Source organism: Vidua macroura, chromosome 13, assembly GCF_024509145.1.
Source record: "Vidua macroura isolate BioBank_ID:100142 chromosome 13, ASM2450914v1, whole genome shotgun sequence".
Lineage (NCBI taxonomy): Eukaryota > Metazoa > Chordata > Aves > Passeriformes > Viduidae > Vidua > Vidua macroura.
Window position 1 is genome coordinate 8,886,868 of NC_071583.1, and position 13,825 is coordinate 8,900,692.

Below are 13,825 nucleotides of genomic sequence, written 5' to 3' on the forward strand. Positions count from 1 at the left end.
TAAATGAATCACAAGTACCAAGGAAGAAAGAGCTAGTACTTTACTTATATCAGGTGTTAAAACACTGGTTTTCTCTACTAGTGCCATTTATATTGCTAGTGAATATCCAGACTATAATCCAGCCAGCAAGCTAACATAGTGATGATCTAAAGGTTCAGTCTTTAAGTAAAATTAAATGTTCTTTCCATTTAACAGAAACTGTGATAGCAATTTCATGTATTTAACTACAAAATATAGACCAAATAGCAAAATATATTCATTATTAAGATGCTAAACCTCCAAATTCAGGTCATTTGTAATTTTAAATGTAGATGACTGTGTATGGTTTTAGTGACCTGCACAAAATTATAATTTCAACTTTGATAATGAAAGACAAACTGGAAAGTATTAACAGGTGAGATTTTCAGCCAATACCAGTCAGCATGATTATAGTGTAGATACCTGTGGTAGCACCTTACTTTATCTAAATATCTTGTTTAGTAAGTAGAATTCACATCTCCTTTGTTATACTTGAATCCAATCTAGCACCCCTAAGATAGTTAATTTAGAGATTTAAGACTTTAAGAGCAGATTCAAGTGTTCCCTGCACAGTTGCACTTGTACTTTTTATGATCTCATGGACAATTAAATTATTTGGCTTTTAAGGAAGTCCCTGCCTCCATTAGAAGTGCAATGTTTGGCAAAATGGACTTGCTGAAGTGGTTTGGAGGAAGGAAAAAGGCATTTTCTAAATATGCCTGTGATTTTCTCAATCTCAGTGCTTGGAAAAAAAGAAAGTTCCAGTAAGGCATACAGTAAATGAAGATATTATGTATTAGGGATGGAATGAATCTGTCACTTTGACGGATTGTGAGGCAGAGAACAGATTAACAGATTACTCATAGTCAGAATGCAGCTCACTGTGAAAAATGTGCAGGAAATGATAAGTGTTGCTTTGTGCTGATTTAATGATATCCTGAAACTACAGTAGCACTCCAGGAAAATAACACAATTTTAGCACATGGCTTACTTTTTTTTTTAAATCATCAATGTATTGCCAGATTGCCCTTAAATACTTTTGAAAATAGAACTTTCAATATATGCAAAGTCATAGGAAGATATATATTTATGTTATTTTTCAAGATTTTTGTTAAAATATACATTCAAAATCCTTGATTTTTTTATGTATAAGTATACTCTGTATTCTTTTGGTAGTATATCTTCTGCTTCTGTGAACTCACTCAGCTTTTCATTTAAAAAAACGCTGTTTTTCCCACCTGGAACTGAGTAGCACTGAACAGTTATGGATGTAGAAATTAATACTGAATTTGTATTCGTTTATGGAATTTTATGGAAAAACTTACAAAATTTCAAGAACTTGAATTGTTTAAAGCATTTTAGATACAATAATGGACAATTTAAAGCTCAGGTGATTTCATAATTATTACAGTCATATGTACTGGCAGAACCTGAAATTAGTTTCAACATATTTTCAAATAATAATTAAATTTTGTACATACGTCAAATAAATCTCATCATTAATAGCCTACAAAAGTAATTGCTTCACTACTGAACCTATTATTGAAGAATTTATTTCTATGGAAGTACTCCTGTTAAAAAATAAACCCAAACATCCCCTTATGCATTCAGGACTTACATGTGACAAAACAGAAACAAAACAGGTGTGTGTAGGTAATTTGCCTTAAGTTAATAAAGTTACACATGTGCCTGAAGCTGATGAGATATGGAAATAATTGAAAATTCACATCTTTTAATATAGAGGAGCCTAACCAGCAACTCATGCTCCAAAAAAGTTGGATCAGAGAATAGATGAGGGGTCTTACAAGGAGCATTATAAAGCCAGGTGACTTTTTATTAATTTATCTAAGAACTGAGGTAGTCTCTACTAAATTTTCTCAAATAGATATAATTGAAATTGAAAACAGGAGGAAATTAGGTCTCTATCTTAGGAGAACTGGAGCATGCTTTAGATGGGAGTTGGCACTCTGCATTCAGTGCATCGGGTTAAAATATCACTTATGCACTTTCAGCATTTGCAGCAGGATTTGCTCCACGTGATATTAAATACTGCTAATACAGCAGAAGTATGCACTGAGATTTAAGTTGATAGCTACACAACATGTCAGGAATTGGTCCTTTTTTTTGTTAAAATATTTTTACAGTTGATTCATGCATTGACATTTTCTGGCCCTCCACAGTTAGTCAAATAATCCACTGTAAAAACACAGTTTAGCAAATGTGTTTCTCTTACTTCACCCAGGCACAAGTCCATTCTCCTCTCAAGTTCATAAAAATTCACCAAGTAGATGCAGTTAAATGCGATCTTTTGTGGTTTTAGTGATTGTACCCTTCAGGTGCTGAATACACTGTCAATCTGATGTGTTCATAATGATACAAAACTAAGGCTGGTTTTTAATTCCCTGATTTGATATAATGGCACTTTTGCAGTATACTACAAGGCTGAACAAATATTCCTTTTAATTTTGGTATAGATTGTTGGACAAAACCATACTAAAACTTTGAAGCATTTCATTTTTTTAATAAAGTGGATTAAATGATCCCATTGATTTAAGTAATACAAATTAAATGTGATCCAAAAGAAATGTAATAAAGTATGCTACCTCAAGACAGTGCAATATTAAAAATCTTTATATTAAGTGATTTGACATTTTCTCAGTCTCCCAATCTGCAAAAGTATCTGTGAAAAAAATCAAGCTATCAAAGGTATTCATTAAGATTTCAATGAAAAACTTCAGATTCTAAGGATTTCTGTTGATGGTAGTAATTTTAATACATTGTCATTGATAAGTGCTGCTTAATAAAGCATCACTAATTTTCTCAACAGACTTTGCTGATGGAAGCCTTTTTTCTGCAAAATTTACCATTCTGTCATAAAACTGAAAATGTTGTTCATAAATCCAAAGATTCTTTTGCTTTCCATCACAGTTCAGCTGTCAGTGACATTTCACTGACATGACTACTATTATCTGAAAGTATTTTTAAAGAATTTTTAAGTCATATTTTTTTTAAGAAAAATGTAACAAGATTATACAACATTTGCATTATATTTTGGTATGGAGAATAGCTTTCAGAATAATGAAGAATTTCAGTGCAAGCTCTAAAAGTACATGATACTGATGAGTGTCTGTGGAACCTATTCTGTGTCTTCCTACAATGCAGCTCACAATGTCAAAAGACAATATTTGGCATTCCACACTGTTATCAGGAAGCTCTAGATGGTTTATTGCACATTGATTGAATTGATTACAGCTGGAGGCATTGATAGCATAAATAGAGTGGGTTTAATTAGTCAGAATGTGTGATTAGCTTTTCTGTTTTAATGAGATAAACTAGCTTCTTTAATAAAAAATATATATTCTCTATTCTCAGAATATATTTCTATACTCAGAAAAAAAACCACAACAACCAGGAACACAGAGCACAGTCTGTGTTTCTCAGGATATTGCCAGTTGCCTCCATGCTAGTCCTTGACTTTTGTCAAGGTCTAACACATTTCCCAGGGTGCTTTTTTTTTAAATTCACTGAAACCCACACCCACACACACACTTTAGTTCCTTCCTAAAAGCAGCTGCTGATTTTACTGTGGAAAGTTTGGTGTGACTGCTCAGCTGCAGCATCTGTCAGAATTCCTGCTGTAAAGCCACTCCTCAGAAGTTTATCCATCAACTGCCAGCACTTAATCTTCAGTGTAATTTAACCAGGAAGATTTCAGCACTCATGAGATTTTTTTTTAATTTCTCTTCAAGTTTTTAGGAGGTTAATTTAGACTTTGCTAACTTACAAAGTTAATTAGTAACTAACCTACTTACTAGAAGTAGTAAACCAGATTTTAATATGCATTGTGTAAAATGTTTTATCCTTCAAAGTAAAACTTAGTCAACAATGAAACCCTAATACTGTAATGTTTTGATTACATGTTTTGGTGGGAAGCAATTGAATAGCAAAACTATTTGTTTTTCTTGGACATTGAGAGAAAAAACATGAACTGAATCAAGACTGTCTTATTAGGAAATAATAAACTTTCCAACATATCTCTGTTGCTTCTGTCATTGATAAAAACTTCTTTGCCTCCTTCTAGAACCATCAAAAGCATTAGATCTTATACTTGTACCTCCTAGAAAAAGTAGTTATTCATCTACTGAGTCAGATAAATTAAAATAAATATGAATATGAAATTTAACACTTTAATATAATATTTTAGTCCAATAAATGAAGGACAAAATCAAAGATAAGATCACCTGGCTACTCAAAAAATCATTCCATCTCTGATTTCTCATACTTAATACTTCTTGCAGATCTTCCAGATATGAGACTTCAAACTAAAATTTGTCCATTTCCTGAGTAATAAGACCTATTAATATAGAACAAATACTGGTTTTAACAACATATTATTAAATATTAACAACATATTATTTAATTTTAACAACATATTATTACCTTGTTCCCTCATTGTTTTCTAAATTAAATGCCTTTTTCTTTTCCATTGGAGGTAATTACCTTACTATCTTTCCTTCTTGCGAACATCCTCTCTGCTTCACAGGTCCTATTTTCTTTAGGAATTCCCTGATACATGTTTTATATAAAAAACACAAATCTTTAAATGCTTCTGGTTTATGCCAGACTGGTAGAACTGCATATGTACTCTAAAGCTTTTATATTTTGTAACTCTGTTGGTCTGACTAAGATAATTCTCTTCAGAAGTGAGCACTGTGTTTCTGTCTCTTTGCCCTTTTATATCAGCAGTTGCCCCAGCAGAAATATTCTAGTTCTTCTCTGGATCTCAAACATCTCTGGCTGTTGCAAAAGCTGTAGTGATTGTGGAAGGAAAGGCAGCTTGGGAAGCAGAGGTGTTATTTAGCACTCACAGTACTTCCTTACCTTCCCCAAATTTGATGCAGTTTCTCTGAGAGATCACCTTTGCCTTTGCTGGCTTTGTTTCAGTGCAGTTGTAGAGAATTGGGTTCGTGCTGCTGCTTTGTGCTGTCAGCCCACTCCTGTGAGGATGGTCAGAGTCTCGTGATGTTGGGGCTGATTTTCAGGCAGATCAAACCACACATGCAAGAGACAGCAATGGAAAATACATTCTACCATGCTACTGGGTATCAGCCTGCATTTAACTGTTATTCCTAAAAACTTCCTAAGCTTTGGTGTAGACAAAGAGCCTTTGGCTGCATTCAGGGAATGCAGATAAGGTGACAAGGACAGACAGCGAATAAGGAGAAGTCTAGGCAAGAACGTGGCTCTGTGCATTGCTTGTACCAATTCCCAGTGGCCTCAGCTGAACAGCAGAACAGAAGGATTGGCTGGCCACATATGTGAAAATAATATGATGCTATAAGAAAATTTTAAAGTATGTTTTTTAGATTTAGACATGATGGAAAATTCGATATCTCTTCCTTTAAATCTGCCATGCTACTTGCTGGATTTCTACACCAACAGTTCTGTTTCCTGAGGCGGAAAATTAGTTTTTTCCATTTTGACTGCAAACAGATAGGTGATTGTCCCCAGATTCAACCCAGATTGTGCACACATGCCAACAGGAGATGATATAGAATCAATAACAAGTCCAAAATTAGCAGAAAAACTAAAAAAAAAAAAAAGGCAGTCAGCATATTTTAGCAATTGTACCAGATGACTGAGCCTTGCCAGATTTCTCTGACAGAAGCAACTTGTACATGAGATCATGAAGGCTTTTCAGAAAATAGAAGTGTATTACTTATTTCCTTGGTGTTGGACAATCAAGCTGAGACAATTACAGTCTGGAATGTAAAGAAATCTGCCAAGCTTTGGAAAAATTTATCCCTTTTAGGCAAAGCCATGGATGTTGAAGTTCCCTCTACACCTCTGGCTAATCTCCCCAGCCTGTAGCACAAGTTCACATGAATAATGCTTTTGTGCCAGCTGTTGGAACAGCCAGACATAAGATAAATCAATCCCAAACCCAGTTTAATTTACTCTTTAGAGCTGCAATGTTCCCATCAGCGTGAAGCAAACATATGGGAATTTATCCCCTTCCATACCTCTTGCCTTGCAGTGAAATAGGTTGGTCAAAAATGTTGGATTTGATTCTATCAAAATGAGGTGATTTATTGAGGTCCCTCAAATTCTGTGCTCAAGTGTTGAGTTGCAGTTGTTCAGTCTAGTTAATGATGATATGGAAGCTTTAATGTGTTACAGCTCTTTATTGCTGGAGAGGAGAGATGGGAACTTAAGGAACCATCAGCTATGCACAGTGTGCAGAGATTTATTTCATATATGAAAAGAATTACAAGATGTGGTCACCTGAACAAAGAATGTCTTTGTGACATGGATTTGTCCTTCCAGGGCTATCTTTCTCTGCTAGATAGTATTATATGAGTGACTTTGTCACTGCACTGCAGTTTGCAATAAAAAAATGTGACAACAATAACAATAAAAACAGCTGTTCTGTTTTCCTTTCTCTGAGCTGCAACATTCAATGACAGTGTTTCATAAAGTGGAGTATGTGAAAGGAACATTGACCTTTGCATGAATGTTTGATAGCATGAAAATCATTTTTAGAAGTCATGACACTAGTGTCCAGGAGAGATAATTTGTCCATGAATAGAAGAAAGTACTCTCTCCTCTGTGATGAAGATCCCATCAAAATCTTTTTCTTTACAGAAGTAAAATAGATACAGGACACCTGTGATAAGAGTCCTCTATATTCTCTTGCCAGTAGGTAGAATCATGTTATGTTCAATAGCAAATTTTTATCTATTACATACAAGATTTTATAACAATAGGAAATGGATAGAAATAATTACTTAGAATGTATTTGCCTAAGAATGTTTTTCCCTCCATATCAACAACAACATTCAGACTCAATCCAGTGTTTCCTCTTCAGAAAACTGTTAGTAGCATCCATTTTTGCCTAAGCTCAGCTCTAACTCACCACCCATCCAGAGAGGGAATGTTCTGTGTCTGTCACCCCACTGCAGGGGCACCAAGCACTGCCAAGTCAGTGGTGACCAAACCTAACCCATCTTGTGATTGTCTTTGAGCCTCTTTCTTTGGAGGGGATAAGGATTTTTAATCAAATTGACTCCCACAGGTTGTTCATTCCAAGCCTTTATTTCTCAGAAAAAGACTCTGATGGGTCCTGCAGGCTTTCAAAGGATATCTCTGTGTGTTACTTGTACACCCTGTGCTGAGAGAACCACACCAGCTGAAATCTGAAAAGCAAACCTGACTTAAACCAGAGATTTTAATGTGAACAGAAGAGGTGAAAATGCCTGAATGGAGAAAGCCTCAACATTTAGTAATTATATTAACTGTAAAGTTTATTTTTATAATAATAAAATCCAGCTTGATTTTGTTTCAGAACACTTGACAACCTGCAGTTTCTTTTGGCTTTTTTTTTTTTTTTTAATAATCAAAATAATTAGAAAAAAACAGGAACACTAACTGGTTTTTATAGATGATGTTTTGATTTATATTTTTCAGGGACTGCTTAAATGTGTTCAGTCCCCCTATCATTCCTGGAAGCCAACAACTAGAAGAGAACACTAAATCTTCAACAAAAGAGAGAACTCCAGGTAGGAATTTATGAAGACAATTAAAAGAACCTGGGTAGAAAGACACTTCTAAATGTTCTTTCTGTAGTGCTGGTACTTGCCTTCTCATTGTTTTCTAACCTACTACTTTTTGGTTTCAAGTTTCCTTGTTTATGAATCTCAGCTCAAGGTAGCAGAATTTTCCATGTAGTATTATTTGCCTTTGCTGGAAGAATAACATGCAGTTGTTTCCTGGTGTTCTGGCTCAATACAGATTAACTCATAAAAAATGCATCTTATTTGTTAAAAATAAGGAATTTATGCTAACGGAGATGGCAAACCTGCGTAAGAAAGAACACAAAGACTAAACATTCTTATTCAGAGGCATGATTATACTTGCATAAGAGATACTTCTCTTATGAAGAAAAATTGCAGATTTAGCTTTAAATGAAATCTTAGTGTGATTTCCTGAGGACTGTTGTCACCGGAGTTACAGGCTTTTGCTTATTAATGGTGTTTGCTTAGAGAATGATAAAGACCTTAACTGAAACTGGAAAGTCAACAACAGAATAAAGAAAATACCTTGTTTTCCTCAAATGCCCTTTTTCTTATCGGTTATCTTAGGAAACAGAGTAGAAGGATCATCATCATAGAGTCATCAAATCATAAAATGGTTTGGGCTGAAAGGGACCTTGGAGTCCAGATCCAGCCCCCCCTGCCATGGACAGGGACACCTTCCCCTCAACCAGGCTGCTCAAGGCTATGTCCAACCTGGCCTTGGACACTTCCAGGATAGACATGTGCATTTTTCTTCAGGTCTCAGGAAATCACTGGGAGCTCTCATAAATCTGACCCTTCTATTCTGGCTGTCCAAGGGGTAAAGATGTCTCAGTGATTTACTGTCTAAAATAAATTATGCCCCTCAAATTGGGAACATTTTCATAGACGTAGACTTGTAATTGTTTGTGACAGCAAAATACAATTTTGCTGTCAGGAAAGGACCTTGCTTTGAAGAATCAAGTAATATGTTGTGTTAAGGGTCCTAAATAAGCCAAACAGAATAGAACAGTCATCCTTGAGCTATAGGCACATTGCATCAAAATTCATGAAAGGTCCCAGAGAACGTTTTTCATTAGTATTATAAAATTCAAGGATTGCTGCAGTAAACCTATAATTTTTGTAAATTTTTAATTGTGTTACTATCTTTAAAAAGCTTTTAAAAATAAGTATATTTGTATTTCTCCTGTTATCCACACTAGAATTTCCAAACTGTTTTGTGAATTGTTCCTAAACACATTTTCCTTTAAGCTGAAATATTTTACGTCATGTGTCTGTGATTGCACATTTGGAGAAGAGAAATTGTCTATATACCATAGCTTTTTATTTTGGCTTTTTATTTTTGTACCTTCATTCAGTCAAATTCTGACTCAGGTATATGTAGGATGTTTGTAATTTTGATAACTTCATACAGAAACTTTTCTATCTCCAGATACTCAAAAAACCCCGCTGTAATGAAGCGATCATTTCTCCAAGAAACAGGAGAGAGCAACAAAGCCATTCCATGACCTTCCCTCCCCAAACAGGACAGTTTGGATTTTTTCTGAACTACTGGACACCCCTGTCTATGAAAGTAGCAGAGAAGATGCAGTGCTGTGTGTGGTAAAGGCCTGTCAGATTAGATCATCCCCATCCAACATTAGAATCTGGGTATTTTGCAGATACCTTGGTTTAAAAAAATCCCGATGGACCATGGTAACTAGATGGTTTGGAGTATCATTTTTGAAAGAGGTGCTAAATAAATTGTGTCCTGTGATATATCTCGAGGACTTTGGGAATTTTTTTTCCTTATTCACTTCACTCAAGGTCAGTAATTTGTGTGGCAAAAGAGGTGGTTTACCACTGACAGTTATATACCAGATCTGAACAACAAACTGAATGCTCAAACGCATTCCAGAAAATTCTGCTGCCCTGCTTAGTCTCATCTTTTTTGGATTTTTCAATATCACATTAGAAAATTACTTATTCTCATGCTGGGAAGTGTCCCAAGATTATTTACTCTGTCTGTGCAGTTTTCTAGTGTTTCAAGTATCACAAGATAACAAAATCATATTATCAGCCCTGAAAATCTGCAATGAATCATAATGTATTCCAGATAGGAATTTTATCTAAAAGTATCCTTAAAGAAAAATAGTATAGCATTAGTAAATTAATAAAGATTGATCAATTCTTATATTTTAAAAAAATCTTTAAGTTGAGGCTTAACTTTGGGAGGAAAAGTGATTCCTTTCTAAGAAAGCATTTCACTCTGTAGTTCCTTTCTTAACATTTACACCATCCATTAGTTAAATGGTGAGATGCAATGAGAAATAGTCTTCTATCCAACAGATTTCCCAATACAATAAAAGGACAATTTAGATTCATAAATACAATAAATGTCCATAGATTTTTCCATTATTGGGCACTGATGTTTCTGAGGTAGTTTTGTTTATCTTGACATAGTAAGAAAATCTCCACATTAAGTGACCGTGACACAGCTATAAATGTTCTGGAACTTACTTTATGGTATCTTGGTCTTAAGACCAAGGGATAAGGTTATAAAAACTCTAGGAACCACACAGTCTTCTTTTTTGGGCCACAGCTGCTGACAGTATTCACATGGTAACCCTGCAGTACATAATTACAGGATAGATTTGAGCACTGTAGTTCAAGGATCACCTTGGAGAAAATATCAGCAGTGTTCTTTCCACCACACCATCTGCTGACAGCTGATCCAGTGCATTCACTTGCATCAGAGTCAGAATATGATCCATGTATCTTAAAGTGAGATTTGCTACAAGGTGTTTTGTAATATTAAAAACTAGAATATGATAAAAATATATTTCTGTGAAAAGGGAAACTGTTTATTTTAGTTCTCCAGACTGTGGTGACTATGTAAACACTGTTGACATAATCCAAATAACAACACGGTTATTTGTACATTCATTTCTGAGTTCAGAAAAAGCTGCCACATGCCTGCCTGTTCTTTGTCATCTGGGTTTAGACATCTTGATCAAATCTTTTTTCAGAGAAACGATAGCTCCCCTGATGTCAGTGGGACAGCATTTCATTTAATATAACAGGTATTTACAGGTACTAGCTACCTTCAGTCTTCTTTCAGCTCAACAAAAAAAAACACTCATCCCTCTGTAATGTATATCACAGACCTCAGTTTTCATTTAAAATCAAATTATTTTCTCACTTAAAATACCATTTAATTTTTTAGTGATTTAGGAACAAAAGCTTTGATTTTGCTTTCACCATGAGATGCAAATTAAACTCCAAAGAGTTTTTTTCATGCAATTCTGAGCAGATTCAACCCCAAAAGTGTGGGTGGTGGCAAGATGAACAACGATGGAAATTTTCTTTGAAAGTGACCTGTTGGCCAGTTAATTTGGCCACAAGCACTTCTTTCCTATATGTGGTCAGGTTGCCCAGAATGTACCACTTGAAACAAGAAAGACATTCTAACCTTCTAACACAGCCATTACATACTATTGGAGTCTTTTAGAAGAATATAATTTAATTTAAGTAGTAATTTATCTTCTATTTAGGAAAAACAGCAATGAGATTTTCATATGTCTGCTCAGAACTGAATACTCCATCCTGCCACTGGAAATTTGTTGCAACACCTAGGAATGCCTTATAATGCATTGGGGGTCATGTGAGCTGCTAAAAGAAAGAAGCCTGACTTTAAAAACAAGATAGGTCTAGAAAACGAAGTTCTCCTTTTGGTCACATGAAAATACACACAGGGAATTATTGATATAAAGGTATAAATCCAACTAGTCCTGGATGCAATATCATCTTATTTTGGTATGAATTCAAGACACACAGGGAAAGAGGTATACCTCTGATGGGGCTGAAGATTTTCTTTTAACTCAAACCAGGGAGTATATTGAGTGGCCAGCTCCAAGGTAAAGAGGGAGGGACATTTAAGCTTAGGGGAGAAAAGAGAATAATTTTAAAGTGAAGCATAGGCACTGGAAAGCAAAATAATAAAAGGAAGAATTCAGTGGAAATAACAGCATTATTTCAGGTGAAATTGTAAGGCTGTGAGGGAGTGAGGCATGAACACCATTTGCTTGTGTACTGTGATCTGAAATGGAGAAAAAGACATTCAGTCCTTCCCCTTCTTTCTGCACTGCATCACTCTTCCCAAGAGCTGTCCAATGAAAATATCCCAGTTGACCTCACTTAGTTTCCTAGGCCTGATGAAGCACCCACAGCAGGCAGGGAAACAATTTGGCTTTACCTTCTTATCCTTGGTTAGAGTGAAGGACAGCTTCTTTCTGATGGTATTTGTTAGATGCTACTGAGGAAACAAAACTGACATCTAAAGGGATGAAGTGCACAGTTTTGTATGCATCAAATGCACCAAGTTCCTTTCTGGCCTCCAGATAATGTAACCTATATATTGCTGTGTGATCCTGGCTGTAAATGGACTCTGGGAGTTGTGAAACCATTGCTGTTTGGATAACAGGCCATTACTTGTCATGGAGCTTTAGGGTGTGCAAAGCACTCAATATTAGCAGGCTGAGGATGCAATGAACATTTATGATGAAATTCAAGATACAGATTGCATTTAGCTGTGAATTATCTCCTATCAAAAAGCTGTAGATCATATGCCTTAAATTTAGCTTAGATGAAAGACACACAGGTTCAGAAAAGAAATTAAAATATATAAAGCATCTGTAAGAAAAGCCTGTAGAGCTTTATCAGTATATTTTAGACTAAAGATTCATTTCAATTACCTGAAAATTTTCTTGCATTTTATATAACTTTATACAAGCTAGATTTAAAATTTTTATTGTCTGGAAGAATCTTTTTTCCTCTCCGATATTGAAAGCTCTTTTGCACAGATTTACCTATCCTGGATATTTAGGTGACATATTGGATACCAGACATCCGAATTCTTTCATTCTTACAGGCCTTAAGTATGCACTGACTGTATTTGTTCAAGCTAAAAAATTATTAAGAAGGTTATTGAGGAAAATACCACTGAAGAATACTTTTATCTACTATTAGTAAAGGTACTTTTGGTGAACTGCTCCAATGAATTTTGAAAAGTCCAGTTGTTGAGCAAACTCCAGCTGACCTCATTTCACCTCAGTTAAGTCTTCAGAAATAAAATAAAAATGTGAATTGCTGTTATCTTGAAGGCAACAATTCAGAAGTCAGAAGATTATACATTTGAAAGCAAAATTCTCACATCTGACAGAAAGATATTTCCATGTTATTGTTTGAGGGAAGAGTGATTTATTCTTACTTTCTTCACTTTACAAAGGTGAAGATCACCCCAGTGCTGAAGAAGATGAGGAAGTTTTGACTCTTTTGTATCTGAACTGTTACTTTGACCTGAATTCTGGGAAATACTATGAATTGGCATAGTCAGAACATCAGAGGATATTATTTTGTATTCATAGTATCTTCTGACTTCTTGCAAAATCTGACTGAGCCATATAATTTATTCTATAACTTAAATTAAACAATAGTTTTGCAACCAAATTAATATATTTGGAAAACTGTGTCTTATTTTTATAGATTGTAATGCAGCGGAAGATCACATAGCATAAAAGTTCCTTGTGTCTAAGACAGTTATTTGCTAGTCTAATTTATTTCCAATATTCACAGCTTCCATATAAAAACAAATGAAACTGAATCAAGAAGGTTGGTGGTGTTTATGTGTAAATCATAGCTTTACTCAAATAAAAAAAAATTACTTGTTTACTGTGTATTTTGTGAGGTGCTGAGGGTATCAGCTGCTGTCAGCTCTCCTCCTGTAACAACACAGGGCTGAAGAGTGGTGAGGGGCTGCCCAACACTCCAAAACTGGAGTTTTGTTTCAGGTAAGGCAGGGAGGTGTGTACGTGGTTCGTGTGGGAAGCTGTGCTCGGAGAGCAGGTCCAACATGTTTGTATGAGGTTCTCCACTACACCTTGCAATAAAATAATGCAATTCATTTAACACATCTGTATTGGGTTTCAGTATAGTTTTCAGTGAGGACCCTAAGTTCCAGCTTGGAGTTTTAAATTGCCTGCATCACTGTGCATTTTGCTTTTATGGTATGTAAATAACTCTTCTGATCATAGAGAAAGAATACAGATAAAGAGCAGAACATATGTAGCATTTGAAAATGAAATCACTATATAAAATTAATCAAATACCATGCATGTATTTTATTTGTTTTATTAATTTATGGATTTATTACTGTGCATGGATACTGTGTAGTGTTCTTTGATCTAAAATCCAGT

General features: G+C 35.1%; 1 protein-coding gene across 11 annotated transcripts in view; it reads left to right on the forward strand.

Moving 5' to 3' along the window:
* CFAP20DC (CFAP20 domain containing) overlaps positions 1–13,486 on the forward strand; it is a 68,562-nt gene extending 55,076 nt beyond the window's left edge. For 10 of the 11 annotated variants that reach the window (XM_053989317.1, XM_053989326.1, XM_053989324.1 and 7 more), the window contains 2 exons: positions 7,486–7,577; positions 9,025–9,352. In XM_053989317.1, coding sequence (XP_053845292.1) covers positions 7,486–7,577; positions 9,025–9,047 — 115 coding nt within the window. In that variant the 3' untranslated portion in view covers positions 9,048–9,352. Of the gene's footprint in view, positions 1–7,485; positions 7,578–9,024; positions 9,353–12,858 lie in introns of those variants that run through there. The other variant, XM_053989328.1, reaches the window with a different exon arrangement.
* The last annotated feature ends 339 nt before the right edge of the window (positions 13,487–13,825 follow it).